Source organism: Motacilla alba, chromosome 5, assembly GCF_015832195.1.
Source record: "Motacilla alba alba isolate MOTALB_02 chromosome 5, Motacilla_alba_V1.0_pri, whole genome shotgun sequence".
Lineage (NCBI taxonomy): Eukaryota > Metazoa > Chordata > Aves > Passeriformes > Motacillidae > Motacilla > Motacilla alba.
This window is the reverse complement of record NC_052020.1, coordinates 9,324,589-9,335,390: the sequence shown is the minus strand read 5'-3', so window position 1 is coordinate 9,335,390 and position 10,802 is coordinate 9,324,589. Positions and strand designations below refer to the sequence as shown.

The window sequence follows — 10,802 nt, the reverse complement described above, 5'->3', positions numbered from 1 at the left end:
CTCAGAAATGCACATTACAATTGTGGGAATTGAGTCTGTTTGCTGATGAGAAATTGAGCACTTGCTACTTTTAGTCAAAGGAACACTCTACACATCCCTGCTTCCAGGAAAATTCCCTCCTGGAAAGCAACAATCCTGTAAAAATCATTACTTGGAAGACTGTAATTTTCTGCAATATTCTTTTTCTCCCCTCCGAGCTTTAGTGGCGAGCATCAGCTGTCCCACTGGCCACTCTGGCTGTCACTGCATGCAGATTCACCTCAAGGTATGAAGGATTTTTTCCTGAGGCTGGAAATGTTTCCTGGCAGGAATCATGTGGCTTCACAGGAAATTCTGGAGCACTAGCAATAACATTATGGTGCCTTTGTAAGACCCTTGTTAAACATAAGTGAAATCAGGTTTTGGGTTTAAAATTATCAAGGAGAAGGGGAAAGGAGATTGCATAGGTAGGTTGACCCTCACCTGGCATATGGACATCTGGAAATGAGCTTGGTACCCTTGTCTGATACGTGGACATCTGGGAAATGAGCTTAACAGCCTTTTTCCCCCCAGACTCACGTCCATGTCACCTCACAGCCCTGTTAATACCACCCCAGAAGCCAGAAGATTAGAAATTACTGTTATTATCCCTGCTTACATCAAGCAGCAAGTGTTAAAGAAGTGGCTACACTTGGCAGTTTCCAGTGGGAAGAGGATTCAAGCTGCATCCACTGGCCCTCACCTGTAACACCTTACTACAAGGACCTGGGGAGCCCCTTCCTTCAGCTGCCTGCTCTCCTCATCCTCCCCTCATCCCCAACAAAGACAGCAGACCAGAGGCAGAAATAGATCTTTAATGAACTATACAAAAAATGACCCAGTGGTTCCTCCTGTGCAGAGGGCTCAGCAGAAGAGGTGCAAGACTTTGCGGAAGAAGTTCCTGAACTCAGCGTTGAACACGGTGTAGATGATGGGGTTGAGAGCACTGTTGACATAGCCCAGCCAAGTGACAGTGCTGGTGACTTGAGGGGGGATGGAGCAGGACTTGCAGAGCGCCCTGGTAATGTGCACCACAAAAAAAGGCGTCCAGCAGAAGAGGAAAGCACCTGCCAGGAGGACAATAAAGGGAGAAGGTGATGTGAATGTTCAAAAGGGTTTAATTGAACAAAGCCTGAGCCAAAAAAGACAGACACAGCTTGGGCACTCAGGGAAAAGGCAGCAGTTGTGCTGACATGTGGAGCTGGGCTTATGCCCAGACAAAAAATTGGGATGTTATTCCTGTCCTAAACATTGATGATAAGTCCTAAGTTAGTCTCGCTTTGGCTTTGAATGTGAGATATTGGGAGTCACAGGTTTGCCTTGGAGGGAGGTTGCGTTATAGACACTATACATCTTCTTTCCCAAGGGTGGTGGTTTTTGGCACTGCTCTGGATTCACCCAGGTCCTGCCAGTCTGAGTGCAGTGGTGGGACAAGGTGGCACATTTCCCACCCTCCCCAGCCATCCCTGACAGCCACTCACCGACAACGACCGGCAGCACCCGCATGGCCTTGCGCTCCCGGCCGTTGATCTTGGCCCGCTTGCGCCCGTGCCCCGGGTGCGGGTATCTGAGGTGTGGGTAGGACACAGTCTGGATCCCACTGTTCATCCCACACTCCCCAGGGAGGCCGGCACGGGCATAAGGGCTGCACTCCAGCAGCCCCAGCCGGGTCTGCTCTCTCTCCATCAGGGTTGGGGGGTGATAGAGCTTCCTGTTGGCTCCGTGGATGCAGCCTCTCAGCTTGGCCTTCCGGGCTTCTTCCCAGCGCTTGAGTCCTTGGAACATGCCGCAGTACAGAACCAGCATGACAGGGCATGGGATGAAGAAGGAGCAGATGGAGGAATACACGATGTAGTTGTCATCCTCCAGTTGGCATAAGCTGGGGTCCCGGTCTGGGACATTGTTGAGGCCAAATATGACTGGGGATGCCACAGCAAAGGCGAATATCCAGGTGGTGGATATAAGGATCAGCTGCCGCAGGTCGATCTGCCGCCGGTTGTAGTTGAGTGGGATTTGAACAGCGATGAACCTGCCAACACAGCCCCGGGTGAGTCGGTCCTGGTGTGGTGGTGGCACCATGGCAATGTAACCAAAGGGCCCCAAGCTTCTTGTCACTGTCCTTCCCCCCAGTAATTTACAAACAGCTGAGGCCTGGGCTACAACCAGAACACCCAAGGGACAGCTCTGGATCATCCCACAACGAGCTTTCAGCTTGGCCACCACCGATGGGACACAAACCTGGTAGTGGAGGACGTTAGGGCAGAACAGCCTCCTTATGGGAGAGCAGAACCCTCCCTGCTTGACACACTGGCAAGGGCCTATGGAAGCAGTGTGCTGCCCAGGCACAGGCAGAGCAGAAAGCCACTCACCGATCCACGCTGATAGCACACAGGTTGAAGATGGAGGCCGTGCACAGCATCACGTCCATGGTCATCAGGGCATCGCACAGCACCGTGCTGAGGGACCACACTCCTCCCTGGAACTGAGAAGATCCCTAGGGTCAGCAGATGCTGTGTCCTTCCTTTAAAATGATGGGAGCACAGCCATGCCTGGGTACCTCAGCCACTCATGTTTGCTCCAAACAAGCAGCCCAAAGCTGAGTGCTCCTCCCATGGCACGATGCTCCCAGCGCAGCAGCAGCACATGGGAATCAGCCCCGCACAGAGCCCACAGCCTGCTTAGGGCTTGTGGTTCTGGCCTGTCTGGAGAACTGAGCCCTCAGACCATCAGTACAGCCAAGTGAGTCATGCTGGGCAGAGAAATGGACACAGGACATTACACTGCCTTGGGTGAGGTCGTGTCCCCCCAAACTCCTCAAACTCCCAGTTCAGGACCTCAAGATCTCCCCAGCAAAGCAATATTGGCTGTACAGCATCCTGAGCTCAGTCCCCAAGCAAGCAGGAGATAGAGCACAAAGCTTCTCTTCCACTTCTGTGTCCCAGCCACTCCAAGCCCCTGTGTGCAGATGATGTGAACAGTTTCTCTGTGTCACACAACTGTTCCATCCTGGCAGGCCAAGCACGAGTCCAGCCTCTGGAGACCAGGTCCAGGCAGTGAGTAACAACCTCTGATTCTCTCCCCATGGTCACAGGCACCAGGGCAGAGCAGCAGGGACTGGTGTCAGTGCTCTGAACCACCTGCAAGTGTTGACTCTGCCATCCTTGGTGATTTTCAGCTCGGTCGTGACTCAGCCAGCAGCACAGGCTCTGCACAGCCCATAGCACAGGACAGGCAGCGGGACAGACAGAAGGACAGCAATGGCTGATGCTTGTACAGCCCCAAACTACTTGCAACACTGTTGCAATCGAGTGCTTGTCTCAACCAGGTACAAACCCAGCTTGTTCTTTTAACATTAAAGCGCTTTTTAGGCTGATACAGAAATAGGTCACCTCGATCCCATTCCTGTGCCATTATTCCCATGAGCTCCTTGAGCACAGGGAGAGACCTATCAGTTTTCTTGCACCTGCACAGGTAAACCAGGAAGCTCGATAGGCTGTCACCACAAGGGCAGCAGGGAATTTTTCCTCAGAGTTTGAGACTGTGAGGAGAATTCCTTTGGGTCCCTCTGCAGAGACAGGTTAAAAACCCAAGAAAATGTACAAATAAGTACGATTTTAACTTGGAAAAAAGTGTTCAGTAGCAATGGCTCTTGTCATGTCTGACTCAAACACTTTATTTTGATATTGCAAAATACCAAACACTATCTTTACTCTCTATATGCTTTTATTAAAATATATATGATAGATATTACTGTAGTATATATATTGCTGCATGTAATATGTTTAATTTTCTATGTATGCTTATCTACAGATAATGTGCATCATCTAATATATATAATTTATAATATATTTTTATCTATAGAAAATGTGCTGCATAAAAATTATTTTATATATATATATGTATATATATGTGTATATATATATATGTGTATATATATATATATGTGTGTGTGTGTGTGTGTGTATATATATATATATATATATATATATATATAAATCCCAGGGATCTTTTTCTCATAGCAATAACCAGCCAGTGCTCATGGAGTCTAATGTTACTGCCCTTTAATGTTGCAGGTTTCAGGAAGCAGGTATGGATTTGTTCCTGTACTGGCGCTGAACAACAGGTTCTGGTTTCATTCATCCCAGCACAGAGTAGAGCCACATGGGGAACATGCTCCACAGAACGCCTGGAAGGTGCCAAACCCCAGCCCAGCCAGCCACAGGGCAGGCAGCTCTGCAGGGATTAATATCAGCCAGTAATGATGTCAAGCACAGGATTATGATTAGAGGAGCTGTAAAGCCAAAGGAGTCTCTGAAGTAACTGTTTTGCTATTTTTATACAGCATCTCCTTGAGATACCTCCAGGGGAGCTCTGGAGTCAGACCTCAGTGCTTCAGTCAGCCCATTCTCTAGCACAACGCAGACACTCCAAACTGAATTTGGGACCTGAATCATCAAAAGCCAAATTTCTGCCAAGCTCACTGGGATCTTGACAGGTTCAGTTCAGCTTATGAGAGAGAAAATTTGATTTTGGGCTACAGTTTTCCAAACTTATTTGTGATTTGGGGGAACTAATTGATTCTGAAAAGGACAAAGGCTCTCGGTCTGCAGCACCATTGGATCATGTGAGATTAAAGTTGGGCACTTGGAAAATGCTATAAACCCTTCCCTTTCCCCACCAACCCCCAAGACTCTGGCTTTGGAGGAGGTGCTAGGAGAGAACTTCCCATTGTGTTTGTCCCCTGCCCACCTTGGCAAAATGTGCCAAGGACCCCTCTGATGGGAGAGTAACTTTGGATAAGAGGCTTTGCTGGGCCATGTGATTAAGGAGTAACTAATTCCAGGAGGCTGCAGCAGATTAACCCATCAAGGTACACAGTGTAAAGATTTAGGGATCACAAACAGCTCAAGCTTCCTTTAAGAAGTGCTCCAGAGCAGCTGCACCTCCAGCAGCTCTTTGGGCTCTCCACTTTTCCAGAATACAATGCAGAAGTTTTTATAGGATGTGGATGGCAGAAGACAGACTTGGCTTCTCAAACACCCTTGCAGCTGCCTTCCTAGTCAGCCCATTCTGGTATCCTAAGCACAGCTGATTTGTAAGGAAAACTCTGCCTTCTAAGCCAGGAAAGTTCCTGAGGGCAGGAGCCAGGACAAAGCCAAAGGTTTGAGTTCTATTTCCTCTGATACCAGCCCTTGTCTCACTCCTGCCACATGCAGGGAACAGCAGGAGCCTGAAAGGGAATTAGGAGATGCCCATCTGGACTTTGAACAAGTATCTTCCTCAGTGCAGCCATGGGTCAAAGACATGGCATGGAGTGAGAAGGCTGTGACAGGAGTTGGAAGAGGAACAGTCCTTGCCAGTGGGCAAAGTCCAGCATCAGAGCCAAAGAACTGTCTCCATGTCCACCAGAAGCTGACTTTTTGTCATGAGTTGTGACTACTGTCACAGTCCCCAGAATACACAATGCAGCCTGCGAGGGGAGAGGAAGAAGAGGGAGTGGGACTTAAGAAAAAGGTGCCTCATATCTGCTCTGATGTTGTTTCTTAACTTAAATCATTGAGGTTAAGGTTTTTCAGAGATTGTGAAAAAGCCTCATCATCCATCTGAGACATTATGAAGGCCAAGAATTCCAAGACACCTCTCCCCAGTTACTAGTATCTGAAAAAAACCTCCTGAGCACTGGTTTGTAACTGCTGGCCTGTCTCACCTCCCTGGTGCTTTGTGTGGCTCAGACATCAGCCAGGCCCAGAATAACATCTATTTCCACTAAAATGGTAGCATTCTAGGAAAGACTAATCCCAAATCCTGCTGCAAACAAGCTGACACGCATTCACAGAGAGCCAGGGGAAATTTGGAGAGGGTAGAGGTCTGGCCTCTTATTAGAGGAGCTGCATCACAGGCACACAGAAAAAAAACTGCAAGAAAATAGATGTTTTGATACCGAACCAGTGGCACTCTGAAAGTTTGGGCAGAACCCATCACTCTCACCCAGACGAGAAGATAGCTCATGAGGTTTTTACTGGCTGCTCCGTCATCATGCCTGCTGGGAACACTCATCTTCCCTGACCTGGAGAAGGAGCCAGGTAAACATGCAAATCTGCTCAAACTGTTTCCTCTTTTCCGTAATCACTTACACAGGTCTTAGTGGCAAAGATGTTTACATAACCAACACCCTCAGCTCCTGCCAGCAGCTTCCTGGCTCAGGCCTGTTCCACAGCTCTGCTGCTCGGCAGGGATTAGCAGAGAGCTCATCAGAGGAGCAGCAGGTACAGGTACAGGTGTGCTCCACAGCACAGTCCACGTGTGGAACTTGTCCTGGTGCCTGCCATAATTGCTGAGATGCCTCCACCTAATGAGGACTGTACAAACTGTATAACTGCAAGTATCCCAGAGTCTTTGGGACTCCTGCCATTGTCACAGTCTCTGGAAAGAGGAAGCTTGCCTCACAAGGCAAGCCTGTGGAGCCACGCAGCTCCCTCTCAAAGCCACCCAGAGCCAAGTGATATCCTGCAGTAACTCCACAGCACCATAGCTCTGCTTCCTCAGGCAACCCCTGTTTTGGTGCTACCGATGCTCCAGGGATTCTCTGGGATCTTCTCCTGGCCTCTCTTCACATGAAAGCAGAATTCTGTTCCTCAGGAATAACAGTTAATGCCTAAGAGTGCTCCAGGCCATCTCCTTCCCCCTTGCTTCCCATCACCCCTGCCTTTCTGGCACTGGGTTGATTGCTAGAAAGCACTTGACACACTCATCAGAAAGCCAAGGCTGGCAGAAGAGCAGTGCAGCTTCCCCATGGAAGTTACCATTACCTCTCCCCATCACACTGCTGTGACCTGAGGTTCCCAAGCAGGCAGGAAGGTGAGTGCTTTCAGCTGCGTGGTAATTACAGCTGGAAAACATTGGAGCATGTCTTTGTTCCATATTTGGATGAGTCCAGTGGAAGGAGAGTACGTGTCTGTAATTGCTGCCAGTGTCTGAAATGAGCTTTCTTAACAACCAGAAATAAAAGCCAAGATCAAGGACCCTCCCACTGTGCTCCAGCTTCGGTGAACAGCGGCAAAGGATCACCCACATCCCACAGGAAGTAATCCCATCCCCACAGGGGCGTGGAGGAGATCTGTTGTTTGTGAGGATGTCAGATGTCACCTCAAAAGTTAAGCCCCTCCTGCTGTCTTCCGAAGCTCTGACTTGGAGGAATGCTTCCAAAACTGGAACACAAGATACCACCTCACAGGAAAACAGCACAAGGTGAGCAAGTTTCTGCTGAATGAAAAAATGCTCAGTTTATTGTTCTGTTCCTGCTAAAAAAACAAAAACCCACTGCTTCAGCTGGTTTTTGAGTTTTCCAGTAGGCCCTCAGAGTCCACTTTTACTGTATCAGGAGTTATACTAAAGTTTAAAACAACAAAACAAAACCCCCACACCAAGAATGAAGATTGAGGTGAACATTCAGGACTGTCTAGGCCATATTTTCAGTGCCTACAATGTTTGGTACAGAGTGCAAGTTGAAACCAAGCTAGTTTTAAGGAGCAATCACTACACCCTGCATCTTGCATCCCAACATCTAATTCTGATTTTTCCCTCCGGGGGAAAAAAAAAAAACAAAGAAAAGAAACGAAAAAAAAAATCTGTCCTCTGGCATGGATTCAGTGGTTACTCTCCTTTTTCCTTATTTCAGAACAAAATGAGCTGGAAATCCTGCATCACAGTACAGGAGATGATTAAAATGAAAATGAGCACCTGCAGGCTCTGAGCCCCCAGAGAAGCTTCCAGGCATGGAATGGGAACTGCTGCAACACTAGAGCCAGAGTTACTCTACACATCAGAGCCCCACTGCGTGCTCAAGGGGGCTCTGACTGCTGCTCAGTGCTCTCTCTCTCTCCCTCTCTCTGTCTCTCTCTCTCTCTCTCTCTCTCTCTCTGTACCTGTTCAGCACTTCCCTCACCTGCTCCATGCATTCCCTCCGAGCACCAGGAGTGCAAGTCCTGGTGCCTCTGCTGTTTTGTGCCTCTGAATGCCTGCCTGGCTGCAGGAGCTGCAGAGGATGGGAGGGAAAGGCTTCTGTCATACAGCACCTTCATTCCCCCTGTTTAATATCCTGGGAGCAGAGACATGGAAGAATTCCCTCACAGAACTGATGTTTATAAACAGCCACGGAAGTGAACGTAACAAGTGTCACCACAAGCTGGACAGCACCAGTTTTTAAAACTCATACAGGTATAAACACCCATTACCTGAGAATCCAGAACTTGTGGAATGTCTGTGGTATCCAATGAAAGCCCCACAATACTCCTGCCCCATTGGAAGCATTTTCAGAGGTACCCCAGAATACATTAAATTTTATTTATTCCAGCAAAACTCCCACCTGCAGGTAAAAGGAAACCACTCTGGTGTTGGTGACTGCCCATAGAGAGACCTGGGGACTGAAGGCATCGAGAGACAACAGAAAAAGGAAGGAAGAAAAGGGATCCCAATTAGCAAAAAGTAGCTGAGAAGAATGACGAAGAATGTGCCTTTCTAACCACAGCAAAATGCAGGTAATGAGGGAAGAGCAAATCCTCCAAAACCAAGAGCACAGTGGAAAAGAGAGGACCTAATGCTCCAATTCTTCCTCGGTTCTTCTCATGGGTCCCCAGATGAACCCGCTGCTCCACAATACCTGTCTCCAGAGAGGTCACAGTGTCCTGCAAAATCCTAGGACGAGGCAGAGACCATTCTAAGCTCTAATCTGCAGCCTGCCTTGCTTAGGGGAGTACGGGCCTGCACAGTCAGGGCCTGCTGAGCCACGGGGTGCTCCGTATGGCTTGCAAAAGAGGACAAGAGGGGAGATGCTATTCCACAGCTGGGAAGAAGATCCACACTACCAGCTACCACCAGGATGGGTAGAAAAACCTGCTATTTGGCCCAGTGGATGCTTTCATCCTCTTGAGCAGGGAAGAGCCACCAGCTGGTACTAACAGGTTGTAAAACATCCCCCTGCAAGCACAAGGGTTTATTTGTCCCTGTCAGTAAATGTTACAGAGAGAACCACTCAGCCTCAGGAATGCCTGTTCTTTTTCTCAGGTGTCACAGATTTGGGGGTGAACAGGTTTTGTGAGTGAACAGCAACTCTGCCCCATGTCCCTGAGCTGGCTCTCCACGACCACCATCGCACGCTGGGTCAGGCCTGTGCCAAGCAGCAACCTACCAACCAAAGCCACCTTGGTGCAGGGTGACCAAATCCATCCAGCTCTCGGAAAAGACAGCTTCTCCTTCTCAGCCAACACGGAAAGTTGTTTCCTGGCTAAAGATGCTAAAGATCTCCCTTTATCACCAAGGCTCACTTTATGCCAAACAGAGCACAGCACCCGTCTCTTCCTATCCATTTGCTGGCGGCAGCCTGGACAGCGTGCAAGCCCAAGGGACAGCACCCCGGCGCGCCTCCGCTCGGGGCATCTCCACTCGGCGCGGTTCCGACGGAGATCCCGGGAACCCGCACGGAGCCGGCTCCGCTCCCCGCCGCCCGCGGTCCCGCAGCGCAGTGCGATGCCGTGACACTCGCAGGTGAGAGCCGGGGGGTCTGACCGCCACATCCCGGGGGAGCAGGGCTGTCCCGGGGTGGGGAGGCCGGGGTGGAGGTGGGGAGCGAGCCCAGAGAGCGGCTTGGACCCTCAGTACTTGGTCTCTTGTCCCCCCGCTGCCTCGTAACCGGTAGGCTCGGCGGGCACACGAGCCCCAGCCCGCCGTCCCCCGGTGTTCCCGGGCCGTCTCACCTCGGAGTAGACGTAGAGGGGCAGGACGAGGAGGGCGAGCAGCAGATCGGCCACGGCGAGGCTGACGATGAAGTAGTTGGTGGTGGTCTTGAGCGCCCGCTCCGTGCAGACGCTCAGACAGACGAGCCCGTTGCCGCCGACGATGAGGAGGATGAGGAGGATGCCGAGCACCAGGGCGGCGATGCTGTGGCCGGGTACGGCGGGCGGGGGTCCGGCGGTGCCGTTGCCCATGGCCCCGCGGCGCTGCCCCCGCAGCCCCGCGCACGGAGCCGGGCCGGCCGCCGGGAGCTGCCCGCCGAGCCGCGGGAGGAGCCTCCGCCGCCGCCCCGCCCGGCCCCGGCCCCGGCCCCGCGGGGACAACTGGGTCACCAAGCGGCTTAAGGGGTGGCGGGGGGGGGCAGGCTCCCGGTGTCCCGGCTCCCGGTGTCCCGGTGTCCCGAGCGCTGCAGAGGTCCTGCTGTGTTCTCACATGGTCTCGCTGCGTTCTCACATGAGGGTTGTTCTCTTAAGCAATGTTAGAGGAAAGATTTGGAATTAGTACAGATCGAGTGAATAATTGGGAAATTTTATTCCGACGTGTGTTTAGAATCTGGTAATGTTTAGGAGTTTGTAATTAAACTGAGTGAAGATCCAGACAGTCCATAATGAAATTTGAAGATACTGCCAAGACAGGATGCTGAGGATGTCTCGGAGCACAGGCTAGGGATTAAAAGTGCTCTTGATTAGTTGGCAAATGCAGGATGCACTTCAAAAGGAATTTTGCACTTTACCCATGCTTGGGCAGGAATAACCAACTGCAGAAATGTAGGATACAGGAAGAAACCAGATGGGCAGCAAGTCTGGGAGCAAAGATGGGGTGACAGCTCATGAGCTGAACATGGGGGCTGGGGTGTCTTACTGCAGAAAATGAGATTAAAATGCTGTTTGAGGGGTACCTATGCACCTGCAGGATCAGGAGGTATGGGGAGGTGTGACCTTCCATTTCTAGCTCAGATGACTTGGGAGATGTGGGAGCTGATACAGACTCTGTGG

At 50.6% G+C, this 10,802-nt stretch overlaps 1 protein-coding gene across 1 annotated transcript; it reads right to left on the bottom strand.

Annotated features, from left to right (window-relative positions):
• Positions 1 to 816: 816 nt before the first annotated feature.
• On the bottom strand, positions 817 to 10,207 carry DRD4 (dopamine receptor D4). The gene is made up of 4 exons (XM_038138727.1): positions 9,771 to 10,207; positions 2,388 to 2,500; positions 1,500 to 2,047; positions 817 to 1,085 (listed from the first exon to the last, which is right to left on the bottom strand). Exons 1-4 carry the CDS (start codon positions 9,999 to 10,001, stop codon positions 883 to 885), a joined length of 1,095 nt encoding a protein of 364 aa, XP_037994655.1. The 5' UTR covers positions 10,002 to 10,207; the 3' UTR covers positions 817 to 882.
• Positions 10,208 to 10,802: the final 595 nt, after the last annotated feature.

Coding starts and splice junctions, on each gene's coding strand:
- DRD4 (XM_038138727.1), bottom strand. CDS start 10,001: ATGGGCAACGGCACCGCCGGACCCCCGCCCGCCGTACCCGGCCACAGC. Junction 2,501..9,770: donor CCCTCTACGTCTACTCCGAG/GTGAGACGGCCC, acceptor GGATCTTCTCAG/TTCCAGGGAGGAGTGTGGTC. Junction 1,086..1,499: donor GGTGCTGCCGGTCGTTGTCG/GTGAGTGGCTGT, acceptor TCCTCCTGGCAG/GTGCTTTCCTCTTCTGCTGG.